This window comes from Quercus lobata, chromosome 1 (genome assembly GCF_001633185.2).
Source record: "Quercus lobata isolate SW786 chromosome 1, ValleyOak3.0 Primary Assembly, whole genome shotgun sequence".
In the NCBI taxonomy this organism is placed as follows: Eukaryota; Viridiplantae; Streptophyta; class Magnoliopsida; order Fagales; family Fagaceae; genus Quercus; species Quercus lobata.
The window spans coordinates 15,235,701-15,254,315 of NC_044904.1; the positions used below are offsets into that span (position 1 = coordinate 15,235,701).

Consider the following 18,615-nt stretch of genomic DNA (forward strand, 5'->3'; position numbering starts at 1 on the left):
GACTTGGTATTGGGCCACTTGTATTGTTGTGATAGACGAATATGGGTTCAAGTTATACAACAGGGTGTTTATAGTTGCTTCTATTTTGATTATGCTTGTGAAATAAGTAGAGCAAAAGCTGAAAGAGACAATATTCTCAAGCATAACCAAAAGTTGAAAGAAACGATCCATTTTATTTGACCAACTTTGAACAAGTGGTTAAGCTCAAACCTTTCTACCAAAGAAACACATTTTTTTGCCCACAAAATACTTTACATCAAAAAAACCATAAGCACTCTATACATGAATTTCTTAAACCATATGTATTTGTTTATGCCTATAAGGCTGTCTAGACTCCCTCAAAATAGTAATAATACTCCCCACATAGAATGCATAAGAGTTATAATTATAACATAATGATAAATAAATTAGAAAGATTATGGGATTAATGAGATATTAATATTTGTGTAACTCTTTGATTGGTATAATATTCCTTAGTAAATATAGTAAGAATAAAAATAATTTTTTATTTTTTATTAAAATACACCATGATATTTATCCCTTATGAGTAGATAATAGTTTTGGTTTTTAGGTATCCATGCGATTTGAAACCTAATTATTTTATTCAATCATAAAAAAATTTATCAATTGAGCAAATTGAAATCTACAATGTGCTAGTAAACTTTATATCATCTTGAATCATATGATGAGTTGAATTGTGAATTAAATCAATAAAAAAGAATTGGCAAATTATGGTGTCTAATCTTAATTTTAGAATGTGAATTGAAATCACCTCAATTTAAATTTTAAATCTTTTTCGCTTTTGACTCAAGAAAGTTATTGGTTTCAACTCCAATATGGTAATAATAAATAACAGGGTCCGATTAATAAATATCCTACCCTTTAGGGTATTTGTTAATAAATAATTTTAGAAAGTTTTTAATTTCATTTTTAAGAAAAATATAAAAAAATTATTAAAAATATCAATTACTCTTTTCTCCTAAAATTTGTTTTAAAATAATTCATAAACTAATATTCTTAGGACATTCAATAATATTTATTGTAATAATAATATTTTTTTTTATAAAAAAAACTCCAACATTTTAAAAATAAACCAAAATAAAAAAATCTTTAATACTTCCCGCCAATGCCTATTTCCCCTAAATTTGTTGGCGTCGTTTCTTAACAAAACCGCCACAACCCTCTCTCTCTCTCTCTCTCTGGTCTCAATCTCTATGCTCTCAGTCTCACTACGTTCATGCTACTACTACCACCACCCTTCACTCTCACTCTCACAGTCTCACTCTCACTCTCTCGCTCTCGCTCAGCTCTCAAAACACTCTCTTCCTTTCTCGTCTCCACAAAACCCTTCTCTTCCAAAAACCCTAACCTCACAATGTCGAAGCCCCCTTCCGCTTTCGACGCACTCATGTCCAACGCACGCGCCGCCGCCTCCAAGAAAAAGCCCCAATCTTCTTCTCCCAACAAGCGCAAAACCCTAGATTCCAACCCTCCCCAAAACCCCAAAACCGCCAAAATCCCCAATTCTTCGCCGCCCGGTAACGCCGTTTCCGACGCGAAACCCGAAGAATCTAGCGGGACCAAGCAGGTGAAAGAGAATGGAAACTGTGCTCAAGATCCTAAATTGTCTGGGTCGGAGAAGAAGACGAAGGTGATCAGCGTGGAGGAGAGGGTTGCGCAGTTGAAGAGCAAAATGCCGGAACTGAAGAAGAAAGCTGGGGATTTCGATCCGAGATCGGTGGCGAGTTGGGGCAAGGGCGAGCGTGTTCCGTTCATGTTTCTTTGTTTGGTTTTCGACATGATTTCGAACGAGTCGGGGCGGATTTTGATCACGGATATTGTGTGCAATATGCTGAGGACTGTGATGGTTACAACCCCTGATGATCTTGTGCCGATTGTGTATCTTTCGGCCAATAGGATTGCCCCGGCGCACGAAGGGTTGGAGCTTGGAATTGGGGATGCTTCCATAATTAAGGCGCTTGCCGAGGCATTTGGGAGGACTGAGGTTCAGGTTAAAAAGCAATACCAGGTACATTTGTTTTATCGGTTTGTATTTTGGTTACGTAGCTGTATGATAAAGTGTAAGTGTGTGCGTGTGTGTGTTATCTTTAGTCACTAATAGAATGTATAGATGAAAGGTTTGAATTGCCGATGAAATGTAGCAAGTGGATGCTGATTTAATGATTGTAGGAAGAGAAAAGATTGCAAAAATGTAGGAATCTAACCCATGGTTGGAATTTAAGCTGAAGTGGGGGGGGGGTATTTTATCAAGAATTATGGTTGCCCGCGTTGTTTTGTTTATCTAGGATCAGAGTTAACTGTCCTGCTCGACTTAGTTGATAACTACATATAGTTCTTCTCCTTTTTTTGGGGGGAGGGCAGCTCCAAGAATATTGAGATTAATAATTATATTGGAGGGCTTCGACTTTCTGGTTGCTGTTTGCCTGGCAATGTGAGTGTTATGTCAGTTTTGAATTGCCTGCTTGAATGTAGTTTTTAAGTAAATAGAAAACATGGAAAATGCATTTGGTGGGTTCTTGAAAACAAAATGAAAAGGAGGGCTGGAAATAAGAACTATATGTGTGTGTGTGTGTGTATATATTTTTGATAAGTAGGAAATAAGAAAATAACAATAGAGAAGGCGAAAAGTTATTGAGGACAAGGAAAGTAATATGCAAAAATGACCAAATGGGCTTGAAGTTCTGGCAGAACTGTTCTTTTGATGCTAGACTTCTGGACTCGGTATCTGTTTTATGATTTAAGTCTAAATTTTACTTTGTTTGGTCAGGTGGTGATATGGAGGTTAACAGATTATATGAATTCAGGCTACAGACAAATAGCTTGTCTGTTTATGTCCAGTTAGTGTGGAAATTAATAAAAGTTTCACAAGATCTGCCTTTGTATGGGTAAACATTGTTCACATTGCAATCTGCCTCATCTGTCAAATCCAGCTGGTTAGAAACCTCATTTTGATAGAATCCCAAATCTGTTCTGTTTTATTTTGTGAGTCCACTCCTATTTTTGGATTTATCGGTATCTATGACTTCAGTTCTTTTTGCCTTCTTTTTGAAGTTTACTTTATTTTGTTTTGTTCAAATTGTTAGGTTTTGGGAGACTTGGGTCTTGTTGCGAAAGCAAGCCGTTCATCTCAATCTATGATGCGCAAGCCTGATGCCTTAACTGTTACCAAGGTTTTTAATACATTCCAGCTCATTGCTAAGGTACAATATCTCCTTTTCCAAAGTTAAATTCATAATTCTAATTATTTTGAATTAGACTTCTATTGTTTGTCCATGGATTGATGTATTATGAGGATTGTTTTCTCTCATAGTCATAACCTTTCTCAAATAAATTATATCTTACTTTTGCTTTTGTATTTGCGAAGCATTTGTGAATGCAATTTAGGGTTTTCTGTTGAAGATGTCAATAATATACTGCTTCAGAAAATGGGTTTATCCTTGTTTCAGAAGACTGATTATACTTGGAATCAACCAAAGTCAAAATTGGAGACTGTGAGCATGTTTTTCATAATGAGGCTTCATGCTTTCTTAGTATTTTATTTATTATCATTAGGGGTGGCAAAAGCTGATCTCAGAAAATCTTTATTTTAAGGTTTGTATTATGGTTTGCAAGGCAGGACCCAATAGATCATGAATTCATGATAATCGTCATTCAGTAGACTGTCTTGGATAAGGATTATTATCAGGGGTGGAGTTTTTTAGTTCTTTCAGGGCATTTGACTCACACAACAGAGAACTTGCAGTGCCCTGCAGTTAGCTCAAATGGTATATTTTCTTTTGGCAGGATACAAGAAGAATCTGAGTTTAAATTGGAAAGGACACAAATGTGAATATTGCTATGTGCTTAGTGCATTGAAGATGTCTTGACATTGAAATTGATTTGAAACTGATTTATAACTAGGGATAGGATTCATTTAACTTCTTTTAGGAATTTTACTTATGCTAAAAAATAAAAAATAAAAACTTATTTTAGGAATTTTGTAGATTTTGGTGCCAATTTTTGGTAGTCAGGGCTATAAAGGTCGTTCTTTAAAAATGTGCCCACCACCTCCAATTTATATCAATTCCCAATTTTTAAGCTTATGTTTTTTAATTATTAACCCAAAACCTCACCTTCCAACCAATTATTATGGGAGAAGTGCTAGTGGAGCTATAGCTTATTGGTATTTTAAATTTATTTGAAGTATTCATGTGTTTATTGGTTGTAGGTATAATTAATATTTCGATTTAGAATATATATATGTTGTGATAGTTGGTTTGGGTTGTCCTACCATATTGAGTTTGGTTCTATATATTAGAACATGTGCTACTGTATTCTCCCCTTCAGTGCTTTATTTTTATTTTTCATCCTTTTCTAAAAATTGCCACCATCCTTCTTAGCTGGGTTATTTGAAATGTTGAGCCTTTTGTTGTGGGTTTCTTCTATTATTTAATGCTATTTACCCCAACATCACACATCCCACCCCGCGGGACAACTTACTACAGGATTTTGACTTTTCCTTTGTGGCTGACTTTAGAAAGAGCAAAAAATGCTGAATTATTTGATTTCTCAAGTTTGTGATCCATGTTATGGCTTACACATCCTAAAACAGAGAATTATGGTTAGTTAATTAGGATACACCCTGTGCAATATAATCTAGAGGCACTGTTGTTTGTTTGGCAATGTTCAGGACTCTAATATTTGGGGGGGTTAAAAATTGGTTTTAGAAAGTACTCCTTTTGTAATTAACTTGTTCTTATGTTGAATTTTTGAAAGGAATCTGGGAAGGATAGTCAAGAGAAGAAAAAAAACCATATCAAGGGACTACTTGTTGCTGCCACCGATTGTGAGCCTCAATATCTAATTCGTCTACTTCAGGTTGCAAATCGGACATTTATCAGATATCAACTTGTTGACTCCTTTCTTTACTTATCAAAAAATACTTGTTGACTCCTTTCTTCTTTTTAAAGTTTCTATGATTTTTTTTTTTTTTTTTTTTTTGGGTAGGCAAAGTTGCGTATTGGATTGGCAGAGCAGACTCTATTAGCTGCATTGGGTCAAGCTGCTGTATATACCCAAAAAGATTCTACACCACCTCCAAACATCCAGTCTCCTTTAGAAGAGGTGAGTTTCTGTCCTTTAGGTCTGGAAACATGCTGCAGTATGTCAGGTATTCTGACACTGTGGAAAGCCTTTTGTGTATATGTTTACCTAAGGTAAATGTTCTAGAAAAGGCATCACCTTGTAGGGATAACACTTGAGTTTGAAGCGTCCATGTCTCTTGACAGTTTTTATGATGTTAAACTGATTCTATCACTTTAACTATTCTGTATCTCATGGCAGTATGTGTTTGGGGTCAGGTTGGTGGTAGGTCATAGCATTATATTCCGTGCCATTATATTTAAGTGGAAAGTATGCGATTTTTTTGACATGGAGTTAAAAATAAATACTAACAAAATACAAATATTTGTTTTGAGTTCATGTGTACTATTTGTACTTAATTGTGGTTAAGAAGTCCAGAAATAATATTTCATTATTGGTGGTGCACCAATATTTTGTCAATGTTGTAGGGAAATAGTAAAATAGTTGGCAAAGAGCTTAGGAGGTTCCCGGTAGATAGTCCACAAGTCTATGGTACAGTGAGTTCTTCTTAGGGTCTGAGAATGTGGTCTGGTGAAAGGTCCAACATCTCATAAGTTCTAGAAAGAAACAGAATGTTGTCAAGATCTTGTGGTAATGGGTGAAATCTGCTAGTGCCAATAGACTCTAGTTCAAACAAAATCTTCTCCAACATGGGTGAGGTTGTGGGTTCAAGACTTCCCGGGTGTAGATGTAATTACGAATAAAAGGAGGCAACATCTGTTATCTTGTCATGTGAAGCTCATTTGTATTGTGAGCAATGACCAGTTGCCTTATAGCCCTTTTGTTAGGTGCTAGAAAAAGGGTGGTTCTATATCACTGATAACCTTCCCCCCTCGTTTTATTTATTCATTTTTTATATGTTCCTTGTTGCTGTCAGATTTAGTTTTTGACTGAGTTTGTTAGATTTTACAAGTACTCTTAGTGGATGTAAATATTATGCCATTTTGGTTGACTTTGCATAAGTATTTTTTTGCTTTAATGTTCTCTTTTAGTTAGATTTTATGGTTGTGCTTGCATCAGGCTGTGAAGATTGTTAAACAAGCATACTCTCTTCTTCCTGTCTATGATAAAATAGTCCCTGCGCTTCTTAGTGGTGGTGTGTGGAATCTCCCAAAGACATGTAACTTTACACCTGGTGTCCCAGTCGGACCTATGCTAGCAAAGCCAACTAAAACGGTACAGGAGATTGTACGTAAATTTCAGGATTCTGAGTTTACGTGTGAATATAAGTATGATGGAGAACGTGCCCAGGTGATACGACCTAGTCCAACAACTAACCACCAACTTTGTACTGTTAAAGGTATATGTCATGTGCAATAACTTACGTTATTTGGCACAGATACATTACATGGATAATGGTTCGGTTGAGATATACAGTCGAAATGCTGAACGGAACACTGGAAAGTTTCCTGATGTTGTCATTGCAGTTTCAAGGTAGATTTCTGTTATAGGTGATATTTCCTATCTGTTATATTGAATGTATGTTTTAATTGTATCTATAGAAATCTGCATAAAATATCAAATTATGAGCAGGTTTCTCTTCTCTGTTTGTGGGTAAACTTTCATAAGTGAAAAATAGATCCTGTATTTACCAGTAAAATGTCAAAACATTTTTATTTAGGATAAAGTTTAGCTACAAACTTGGTTGTAGCCTAAGGCTACAACTCCACTTAATATCTTTTTTTATCACTTTATGACATTTAGTTCCTTTCTTCACAATGTTATGTCACTAGAGCCTGTGGTTACCAATAGAATGTCCAATCATTTTTGCTCTTATCACTTTATCATCATTGAGTTCCATTCTTCACAATATGTCACGTGCTAGCCTTGGGTATAACATTTGTATTGGTAGTCAATTTATGTGTTAGAGTAAGTGGTGTTCACTGCGTGTTTGCATGTTAAATTAGTACTTCAGTCGATTAGTAGACAGTTTGTTATCGTTATAGTTGCTAATGTTTACCATCAGTATGCAGGTTAAAGAAGTCATCTGTTAGATCATTTGTTCTGGATTGTGAACTTGTTGCTTATAACCGTGAAAAACAGATTATTCTTCCCTTCCAGGTAAAGTGTCTTCATATTTAACTGATGTATTCCTATATCATTCTTTATAGATGCAATGATTCAGCATTAATCAGGAATTCAGTCTCAATACCCTGTCAGAGTTCAAAATGGAAGAAGTCAGAACATTGAATAAAGGGGAATGCATATAATTTTTTTCTAGGCAGTGGCTCATTGACCCTATTTTGGACCCTGCCCTGAATTTGTTTTTATGTTAATACATATTGATAAGATGTGTGGCATTTCATTTGTTCATTAATGTCCCAAGCATATTGAAGCAACAACCACATTTACATCAGTTCATGTTGTTTTATTCTTTTGGACTTTTATATTCCTATTAAACTACGTTGCATGGTAGTGGGTCCTGCCACAAGTATTGAGTTTCTGCAAGTTCAAAAATTTCAGTTTTAGGGAGGAGATAGGGGGGCCAGTGGGGTAGTGTATGTGTGGTTTACTCCCCAGGGCTGGGTCCAAAGGGCCTTGCCTTGGTGAGGTTCCACGCCATTAAAAAAAAAAAAATTAGGGAGATGTCGTAAAATAAAGTCGTAGACGACAGTGTTATAACTTATATGCTGATTTTATTCTTAGAAACGTTTTCTAGTTTCATACATCGACTGTAATATATGGAAGTTCATAATGAATGATGCAAAAAAAGAAGAAGAAAAAGATGCTTAAGATGATGTTAGGACTGGTACATCTTTCATTCTGCTTCATTGGAATTGTCATGAGAAAGTAATAAAACTTTTTATGGTTTTCTTGATTTCTTGGTTAATTTTTGGTCTCACAAAACGTTTTATATTTGCATAGGGATTAGCCAGTTAGCCTTGGCTTTATCATATAAAATATTCATCTTGCTATATGTGCCTTATCCTATTGGTCAGGGCCATCTATTTACCTGTTGTGCTTTTCCATCATTCTCAAGGGAAAAAATAATTAAAATCTTTTGAAGAGCACTTTTGATTGATTTATTTTCTTTGTTTGGTGAAAATATCTATTTGTTAACCCATGACTCCTAGTAGTTGTCAATAGGCTTTGTTGAGCTGAGTGGTATTCTTATAAATGTATATTATGACAGACCCTCAGCACTCGAGCTCGTAAAAATGTGGATGTGAGTGATATCAAGGTTGATGTTTGCATATTTGCTTTTGATATGTTATATCTTAATGGCCAACCGCTTCTTCAGGAGGAACTTAAAGTTCGTAGGGAGGTATGACCTTTTTCATTTTTGCTTATTTAGTGCTTTTTATTGCGCGTGTTTTCCCTCTAGTATTTAATAGTATTATCTATATTTGGTGTTTGTCCTGACGTCAAAGTTGGTACTTTATTCTGCTGACAATTTGTGTGATTCCCTTTCTTCATGAATGGTTGCCAATTCATCATGTGACTGCACAACTCATGCATCATAATTATTTATCACATGTGACAAAATTATAACTGATGAAGTCCTCCATGAACATTTTAATGGTCTATTGTATGTCATACAGTTATCAGTTTGGTTTGAATACCTAGTTGAATCATGTCTGTTGGAATCTTGTTCTTGATTCACCATCAAATTGTTACAATTCTTCCATAGATGACATAGTGGAGTCCTCACCTCTAGTTCGGCATTTATGATATTGGAGGTCACTTCATGGTTTTCTATACTTTTGCCATGCAATATGTGGCATGTAGTGCACCATTATGTTATGATCTTAGTATTCCACATTGCTTAAGTGTAAGTTTAAACATGTGTTTATAAGCTCTTGCGCACCGTCCCCTTGTAAGTCGGTTTTCAAGGGTGAGTTCTACCCATGGGTTCCCAACATTTGGTATTAGAGCCAACCAACACCCCGAGTAATTAGGTGTAACTCATTGAATATGGGATCAAATGAGTTGCGGTTTTGTGGTCGGATCCTTAAGGGGGCAACCTAGAGGCTAGATTAAAATAATTGATAGGTGAGTGGAGTCACCAAAAAAGGAAGGGCTACCATTGGGTCATTGTCGCTAGAGTGAGTCGTCGTGGACATCGGGTACAGAATGTGGTGGTATGTTATGATTCTAGTGTTCCACATTGCTTAAGTGTAAGCTTAAACATGTGTTTATAAGCTCTTGAGCACCCTCTCCTTATAAGCCGGTTTTCAAGGGTGAGTTCTACCCATGGGTTTACAACACATTATTAATGTAGTTGGCATGACACAACAATTGTATAAGCAACTTCATTAGGAAGATACCATCCAAACTTTGATATTAACAGTTTTTTCTCCCAATTATTGTCAGTAATTTTCTTGTAAATCATATTGGCACTTACATTTTGGCTTGTCATGATCCACTTTCCATGTATGTGTTAATTTTCATGCACTCAATATGGAGCATGAGAAGTTAATAGTGGCGTGGGAATGGTGTTGCCTATCTTTTACCCCATAAATGGTTGTTGACAACAATGGTTGGATTATGAGGATCTATGTTGCTTGGACCCTTCAATTTGCAGTCATACCTGTGTTAACATAATATGGCACAGGTGTGTGTATGGGGTGTCTGATCTTTGCCTAATACTACAGATACTTCTCTTTGTGATCCTTTGCTCTGTATAAATTTAGTAATAATGTATTTGCTTCATATGTATGTGGCGTGTTCTATCAATACCATACGTTTTGGCCACATATCTTAGGGACTAAACACATACATGCACCTGACACCTGAGCATCATAGTTGAGGATCTCAATAATAATGTAGTTAATCTGATGATTAACTTAAAGAATCAGTTGTACTCAACAAGGTTATTGAGCACTAACAGAGCACCGATGCTTGGGGAGAGATAGGAGAGTAAAGTTACTTGAGTGGTTTTATGGAGTTTTGGAGGATGATGCCCTGGTGGTGTGATGTTTCTATTAGATTGTTATGTAAATACAATCTTTTAGTTTTTTAAATGATGGTCCTTTGACTAAACATATCCATTGCAGGAATGGCATTATTTCAATTGGGGAGATCTGATTTTTATGTGTTATTGTTGTTAATTTTCCGGGTCTGGATTTATGCAATGCATCTGAGTCAGAGCATGATAGTATAATCATACCTCTGGGCCTGTCAATTTGTGCAGCATCTATATGGCTCTTTTGAGGAAGAAGCTGGATTTTTTCAGTTTGCGACTGCAATAACATCAAATGATTTAGATGAAATACAGAAATTTCAAGACAGTGCGGTTAATGCAAGGTATCCCTTTCATAATTTGGTTGGGCATGGTGGGACATGAATTCATAAGGTGATATTATTCAAGGTTGTTGATGTGTTATTTTTCCATTAAATCACATCAATATAGCGACTTGAATGCAAATGCGTTTCACTAATGAATATCCTCCTGGTTACATAGACATAAATTGCTGGCATTAATGTCTTGAATCATTTTTCTTATAAAAAAAAAAATGAAAAAAAAGTCTTGAATCAATTTTACTCTCAGGATGTTTAATAGGCACAGTCTCCTTAGCCTGATCACTTGCCTTCTCATTAAGATGGTTTTTTAAAAATTGAACTACTACTCTTATTATGTTACTAATTAATCTTGTTTTGCAGTTGTGAGGGTTTAATTATCAAAACATTGACTAAAGATGCTACATACGAGCCTGCAAAGCGGTCACTTAACTGGCTAAAATTGAAGAAAGATTACATGGATAAGTAAGGAGTAAAATTACATGAAGAGATTACATATCAGCTTCTTATCCATATTTTTACCATGACTTATGATTTTCTTTTTATTTATTGGCTGTGCTCTGCAGTTTAGGGGACTCGCTAGATTTGGTACCTATTGCTGCTTTCTATGGCCGTGGGAAGCGTACAGGTAACTGAAAAAGACGCATTTTTAGTTGAAAAAGTACATGCAAGCATGTCGTTTTTTTTTTTTTTTTTTGCTTCTAGTAACCAAACCCAGGGTTAAATTGAAATTACATATAATGTTTCTTTCTGTATGATGTATAGTCTGTGCTATCTTTCTTTTCCTCTTCTGTCAGTGCCCTAATCTAAAGTTCAAGCCTATTTTTCATTGATGGTGATATACTGTTTCTCGTTAGGTTTCTATGGTGCCTTTCTCCTTGCTTGTTATGACAGCAATAATGAAGAATTTCAAAGCATTTGTAAAATAGGTGAGTCAAATATGTATCCTTACTATTTTCATTAATAATATTTCTCTGATTACCTATAAAAAAAGAAGTGATTTTGCAGCTGGTTACTCACTATTGAGTGTTTTTACCAAATTATTTTCATCTAGTCTAATATTTGAATGTGATTGGTAGGCACTGGGTTTTCTGAAGAAGTGCTTGAAAAATGTTCTACAAATCTCACTTCTAAAGTGATTCCTGAACCAAAGGTCTGCGCTTGTTTCTTTCCTTCTGATGTTCCCTCTAAAGGGTTGTTTATAGTTACTTCTCCTGGTATAATTTTACTTGCTACTTTCAAGTTCTAACATTCTTCTCATTTAGCTTGCAATTCTTTAAGAGGAATTCTATTACAGATTTTCTCTATTTTGAATAAAGTTTATAATACTTCTAGTTTTTAAAATTTTTAAAATTTAAAAAAATAAAATAAAATCTAACATTCTTTTAAATTCCAGTCGTACTACCGGTATGCAGATTCAATGAATCCAGATGTATGGTTTGAACCCGCTGAGGTAACAATTTTATCTTTTTGGTTTATTGTAAATATTCCTTTTAACTCCTTTCCTTTTGCTTTTGTTTCCCATCTTTTTCTCAAAACTTGCAAATTGAGCTTCTTGAGTCTTCACAGTTCACATCATTATTGTTGGATGCTATTGCTATGTTTGTTTATTGTGAATATCCCTTGTTTCCTGTCTTTATGTTTTTGCTTTCCATCTCGTTTTCATAAGTTGCAAATGAGCTTCTAAAGTCACATGTATGTGTCTGTTTGAGAATAACTTATCTAGCTTCTTGCTGAAAACTTTTTGAAAGTACTTTGAAAGAGTTTGAAAAAGTGAAAAAGGCGGGAAAAAGGGCAGTTTTTAAAAGTTGTACATAAAAGCTAAAAAACTAAAAGATGTGCTTATAAGCGGATGCCAAATAGACATGTAATGTGCTGTATTCTATATAAAGAAATTAGTGATTTCATATGGAACTTTCCTTCCATATAAATGACACAGTTCTTATGGACTGAGTGAGCAAGACCTGGACTGGTATTGTTGACACCCTAGGGATTCTAAAATTCCCATCATCTATAGAGATATTCTCAGCACCTATGTATCACAAAATGAACAGGTTTTGGATTTGATACATCATGAGAGGCAACTATCAAATCCTTGTAATGGGAATACCAAAGTTCTCTAATACACGAGTATTAACGAACCAAGAAAGGTTTTCAAATGTTCTCAAATAATGTGAGAATTCTGTATGTTTACAAATTGGTAGAATTCTATTTTCTATTATCCTTGTTAGCTTTTGGCCTTTCCCCCTCTCCTGCTGTATCTTTAGTCTTTACCAATACTGGAGACATTGAGGATCAATACATGAATCTGTGCAAGTTATTATTATATTTTCATTTCTTTGTGTGTGTAGTAATTGTCTAGGGGATTAGAGTATTACATACATACTGCACATTTTAGGTAGAGTACTTTTGCCCAGATAACTGTTGTTGACTGCTCTATTGACAACAAAAGTTGGGAGTTCAAAACTTCAAATCATTGTTTAAAACAATGACAATTGTTTAATTTGCTTGATCTGTTCTGGACACTGTTGGGTTATCATTATTATTATTTTTTCCTTTTCTTTTAGCCTCCATTTGATTGTTGAGAATTCTGATGATAAAGAAAAAATTAACGAAAATAAAAATTAGAAATAACTTCTGTATTTTAATTTGGGTTTTTAAAAAAAATGCCAAAAAATTGAAGAATAATTACACCAGTGATAATTTGGACGATTGTTGTAAACTCACAAACGTGCAGCTCCTTTTCATGCATATGTTGTGTGATTGTCTTCCAGGTCTGGGAGGTGAAAGCTGCAGACTTGACCATTAGCCCTGTTCATCGTGCTGCAGTTGGCATAGTGGATCCAGATAAGGTTGATTGGATATATGATATTGACTTGTTTTTATAATAAACACAATCTATAAGCTGCTTTCTTCATCATCTAATTTCATTTGTTTTTGAAAAGGGCATTTCTCTTCGATTTCCTCGGCTGATGCGTGTCCGTGAAGATAAGAAACCAGAGGAGGCCACATCATCTGAGCAGGTGAGCAGCAATCTTTATTGTTTCATTACAGGATTACAGAATAAAGAGGGAAATAAATTAAAAATATGAAGAGGAATTCTAAATTACTTCTTCTCCACTCTCTTGTTTGAACTCCATGTATTTTGTTTATTCTTTTAGTATTTTTTTTTTAAAATTTAATTTTGTATTTTTAGGTGGCTGAGATGTATAATTCTCAAAAGCACAATCATCCCAACGATCAAGACGACGATGAAGATGATTGAGGAACAGCAATATGTGGAGATGTTTCCTGTGTAAAAGAACAGCAGCCTTGTCAATGCAGCCAATGTGAGTATAATATTAATGCAAAATTTTGGCATTCAACCATACAACCCAATTGGTGAGTGCCTTATCACTGTAGGATGCATCATAGAGGAGTTAGGCTATGATGTTATCTACACTGAAAAATTTCATGATATGGATTCGCTATGAATTCTAACAATTATTCCTGTATCTGCAGTTGCAGAATTAACTGCCCTGTCATGTAGAAAATTTTTCCTGTATGTGCTATCGCACAATCAAAGTTTGTACATAAAATATCAAGCAATTCAATGATTTTGTATTGCATTGAGTATATTTCCAGACATTATGTTTTTAAGCTGATAATAGTTACAATACCTGATTACACGTGGGTTGAACCTTTTTTATTTTATTTTTTTATTTATATATTTTATTTTGGGGGGGTGGGGGGGTTGGGGGGTTAACATTATGTGCATCAAACATGTTGGTGTACCATAATTATATTACGAGGCTTAAGAAGGATATCTGGCTTTGAAATCAAGCATATGAGATGATTAAAGTGAAAGCTTTCAAAGAAGAATGTTCTGATATGTTTGTATAACTGATCTGTTTTTATTAGTTTTTTTAGCAACCAATCATAAATTGGATACCCAGTAATGTTATAATTATACACGAGAAAAAAATGAAAAAAATAAAATAAAATATAGGCATGGTCTAAGTTGACAAGAAGTCACATGGCCATCTTTATAATTGTGAGAGTACCAATTTGCATGAGATAATAGACTTTGTGTTATCCTTGTGATTCCGTTTTGGGTCTTTGTATGAGTTTACAAAGCATTTTAGTTGCCATTGCCAGCTCAATCAAAAAAAGGTTCTGGAACAAAGGGAATTTTGTCAAAAAATGTTTGGTCTAAGTGTGTGTAGATTTGGTCCAATCCTTCTATGGGCTAGGCCTAGAATGTAAGACGTCCATGTCTCTGTGGTGGCTTTCCTTTTCAAACCTCCAAATCGCCAGTAAGGTTATTCAAGATACATGTACAAGTCAGTGCTAATGATGATGCTAAGTTGATGGGGACGTTTGCCATGTGCAGAGAGAGAGAGAGAGAGTTGAGTTGAGTTGAGTTGGGAGGTCTTTTCTAAATTCTATTTCAATGAAATGAACCCCCCTAATCCTAATCCTATGGTCTTTGGTCAAGCGGTCTCGATCTAACCAAAGAAAACTTTTACATTGATCATCCTCTTCCTGTGCCGTGTGGACTAGACAAACACACAGCTCACTTATTTTTTGTTTTTTGGGTTTTGTGCCTAACATTCCTATCGCCTCTACAATTCAATGTCACTTTGTGAATTCGGTTAGAGATTCAATCCTTGTTTGTTCCCTCTTTTTTTATATATCCGATTATTCCTTTTTGTGGGTTTATGGCTGCGGATCCATTCCAATTTTTCATCAAATAATTGCTGTAATCACCAAGACTTGTAGCTTAATTGACACATCCTCATATATAAAATGTTTGAGAGTTTAGGAGAAATATGATTCGAGATGTGGGGTTTGTAACATATTGTAACCATTTAAAAAAAAAAAATGTTGTTATCCTTGAATCAAAAATTTGCATGGGGTTCTTTTTTTGCTGCACTTGGATGATTTATTAGTCTATTTGGTTATGTTTTCAGAAAATGGTTTTGAACCACTGATTTCAAAGAACAAAAAAAAAAAAAAAAAAGAAAAATGCAAAATTCTCAAGTACGATTTTTTCCCCTATATAAGCTGAAAACAAAAAAGTTTGTGAAGTCATCATTTTCGTTCTGGGAATTAATAAAAAACGCCTATTTTGAGTTATAGTTTTCAAAAAACTTAATATTAAAACATGTCTAAACTATAAACTATTTTTATTTTTTAAGAATCAAATAAATGACAACTGTTATCTGTGAACAATTTCCAACAAGCCTTCAGCTTCATTATCAGTTGTGGGTATCCTATTAGAAACGGAACATTGATGCATCTGTGTCATTGAATTGATCTTGATACTGAATGAAAGGATACATTATTCTCATGGGTCAGTGAGAATTAAATTGCAAGGTCCATGTGACAGCCGAAGGTGAAGACCTGTGAATCGTGTGTACCGTGCATAGATGTGAATTGTAAAGTGGTTTACTTACCAGGGTTGGGTCCAAAGGGCCCCTCCCTTGGTCAGGTTCCAACTCAAAAAAGAAGAAGAAAAAAAGTGTGGATTGTGAATTACGCCCAACAAAGCAAAATTGGAGAATTAGCGAGTAATTTTGCTCGTAGTAGAACAGGCAAATTGATTTGGATAGCTGAAGGTCAAGACCGATAAATGAATTTTGTCAATGTAGAAGTGTGAATTGAGATTTAAGCACAAAGAAGCAAAATTTGAGTAATTTTTGTTTATACATGTCTAGTGAATAATGACATTTTGCTCCTAGTTGAAATTCCATGATTTGGACATCTAAAGGTGGAGACCCAATTAACGAAATCTGTCTATCTAGACTTGTGATTTGTGAATTGAAGACCACGCCCTTATGCTTTCATATGCAATTCAAAAGGTTTATATTAGTAAATTGCTGAGTCATTGTAGTTTGTCCAGTAGTACTGCAATTTCATTTGCTACTTGGATATCTTAACCATTATTTGCTTAACTCGGGAAAGAGGGGATGGATTAAGCTAATGATAGACAATTTTAGCTCCATTATTAAAAAAAAGAAAAAGCATAAACAAAGTGAGTGGAGGCAGACAGAGAGACAAAAGAGGCTTTAGTGAAATAGTCATAAATAAATAAACAGAGAAGAAGAAGAAGAAGAAGATATTGTTGATATTAAGAAACAAAAGATTAGAGGTAAAGACTCCAATAATAATCAAACTATACTTTGCATTAATAAAATCTTACATCACACCAAAGTGGTAGATCCTGATTCTGATTTGTGGGTTCCACTCAAACCCCCGACAAGCAAGGCTCTCTCTAACCCTTTCTGGTTGTTAACCATACCTATCCCTTCTTCCAAAACCTTAACAACTCCACACCCATCAGCTTTAAATGTTTCATGTAGTAATCCCTATCTCTCTCTGTTCTGTCTCTCACTCGCTCACTCACACACACAAACACACACACACACACAGAGGCGCGTGCTGAGCTATACTATCAGAGTTACAATTTTAATCACACAGAAACATTAGAGAAATCAAACCCCCTTTCACATCATAGGGGTAAAAACTAAAAATGTGAAGAAGAAAAAAAAAGAGAGACAAAAATCTCCACCCGAAATACCCGGTAGAAAGTAGCCTAGAACATTAAGCTCTTTCTCTTCTCTTCAGCGAGTTAAAAAAAAAAAAAAAAAAAAACTTAAAAAAGAAAAAAACTTGGGATAGGTTCTTTTGTCTAGAACAAACTTCTGTACAAAATGCTAGATCAGTCACATACCCAACTTGCAATTTAATCTGCTCAGTAGCCTATACTATAGTAGTATTAAATTCTAAAAATTATAATGGCAAATATGGGGATTACTGTTTAAATTTGTAGTCAGTGCAGAACAAGCCTTTGGTATTTGGTCTCTGTAGGGGAATCAGAGCCTTCATAAAGAACCCTTTTTCTATTGACTCTTCCACAGTTGGTGAGAGTGTTGCAACCATTAATGTTGAACAAAGAGTCTTGGTGGAGGAGTTGTGGTGGAGGTGGTGGTGGTGTTGGTGGTGGTGGTGCTGTTGCTGAAGGAATGGTCACAGGAGGAATTTCAAAGGTTTCAAGTGGTGGTGGTGGGTGTCTCCACTGAGGAAGTGGTCCAGCTAGAAGTAGAGTTTGAAGAAGTGGACCAGCTTTCATCACTGCCTGTAAAAGCTTACCTTTTTCAGGTAATGGCTTCTCAGGCACTAGCTCTAGTGATGATTGTGATGGAGGAGGCAATTGGGGTGGTGGAATTGGGTCAACAATTGGAGAGGAAACAATGCTTTCCTCACAATCTGAGGATGAGAAGCCATTGTTGGAGTCAATTCCTCTTCTGGGTTCATCTTCAATGCTGGAAATTCCTGAGAGAGGAGCTGCCTGTTGTTGGTGTTGGTATTGGTGTTGTTGGAATAACAGCTTCTCAAGGAAGAGTTTTTGACATTTCTCTTGCGCTTCATCTTTTTCTCTGATGGTTTTGTCAAGCAGATCTTTGAGATGAAGTAATTGATCATCTCTCTTTCTAAGCTCCTCTTGAACTGCCAACTTCGTTTGTTCAAGCTCCAGAGTAGTGTACAAAAGGGTATGTCTTAGCTCTTCCATGGTCTGTATGATCAAAACAGAGAATACCCAGAAAAAAATTAGCTCTCATATAGCAAAGCAAGAGACCCCATTATGCATTTTTAAGCTCTAGTAAGAAAGAGCTAATTTTTTTGTTTTCCACAACATAAAACCAAAACATAGTTAACTAATAATTCTACAAAATATCATTGCGTAGAAGAAACCTCTTACCTTCCCTTGGCAGTAGTAAACCAAGTTGAGAAGAGGACTACGCTGGCTGTCCATCTTCCTATAATTAGACAGAAAAAATTGAACCAAGTAGTTCTCAAAGAGAGAGAGAGAGAGAGAGAGAGAGAGAGGGAAACTGGGAAAGGGGATGTGGGGTTTTTTGAGTGGCTCTTCAACCTCTTATAATAAGTACATGGGTGTCACTGTTTTATGTTTGTTCTCTACTATGCTTTTCTTGCTAGGGGTTGGACAAAAGCATAAAAGGCCAAAAGCCTAGCAAGCCAATTTCTAACATCCTATGCAGAGACAGAGAGAGTCACAGCGTTTTTTACCGAGTCTATACCAACTAGCGCGGGGAATCGTTTATCAGCGACAAAAGCGGGGGAGTATGAAAACGGCTTCCTTATTTACTTTTACCAAGCACTTCCATAAAAATAGGGTATTACAAATGATGTTATTATTGATAGAAACCAAATTATGTAGGAGTAAAA

The 18,615-nt window shown here is 35.4% G+C and overlaps 2 protein-coding genes across 3 annotated transcripts; one reads left to right on the forward strand and one right to left on the reverse strand.

Moving 5' to 3' along the window:
- Window positions 1-1,159: 1,159 nt before the first annotated feature.
- On the forward strand, window positions 1,160-14,051 carry LOC115980519 (DNA ligase 1). 2 transcript variants are annotated; one of them, XM_031102756.1, is made up of 17 exons: window positions 1,160-2,029; window positions 3,105-3,221; window positions 4,777-4,878; window positions 5,008-5,124; window positions 6,163-6,393; window positions 6,482-6,576; window positions 7,116-7,203; window positions 8,276-8,407; window positions 10,277-10,389; window positions 10,747-10,848; window positions 10,950-11,011; window positions 11,241-11,312; window positions 11,463-11,536; window positions 11,780-11,836; window positions 13,158-13,235; window positions 13,329-13,406; window positions 13,580-14,051. In XM_031102756.1, the coding sequence occupies exons 1-17, from the start codon at window positions 1,238-1,240 to the stop codon at window positions 13,646-13,648; spliced, it is 2,379 nt and encodes a 792-aa protein (XP_030958616.1). In that variant the 5' UTR covers window positions 1,160-1,237; the 3' UTR covers window positions 13,649-14,051. The 2 variants fall into 2 exon arrangements, with proteins under 2 accessions (XP_030958616.1, XP_030958620.1); XM_031102760.1 differs by lacking the exons at window positions 4,777-4,878; window positions 5,008-5,124.
- A 2,478-nt stretch (window positions 14,052-16,529) lies between these two features.
- On the reverse strand, window positions 16,530-18,328 carry LOC115980530 (protein enabled homolog). Its single transcript, XM_031102767.1, has 2 exons — window positions 18,128-18,328; window positions 16,530-17,941 (listed from the first exon to the last, which is right to left on the reverse strand). The coding sequence occupies exons 1-2, from the start codon at window positions 18,179-18,181 to the stop codon at window positions 17,198-17,200; spliced, it is 798 nt and encodes a 265-aa protein (XP_030958627.1). The 5' UTR covers window positions 18,182-18,328; the 3' UTR covers window positions 16,530-17,197.
- Between the last annotated feature and the right edge of the window lie 287 nt (window positions 18,329-18,615).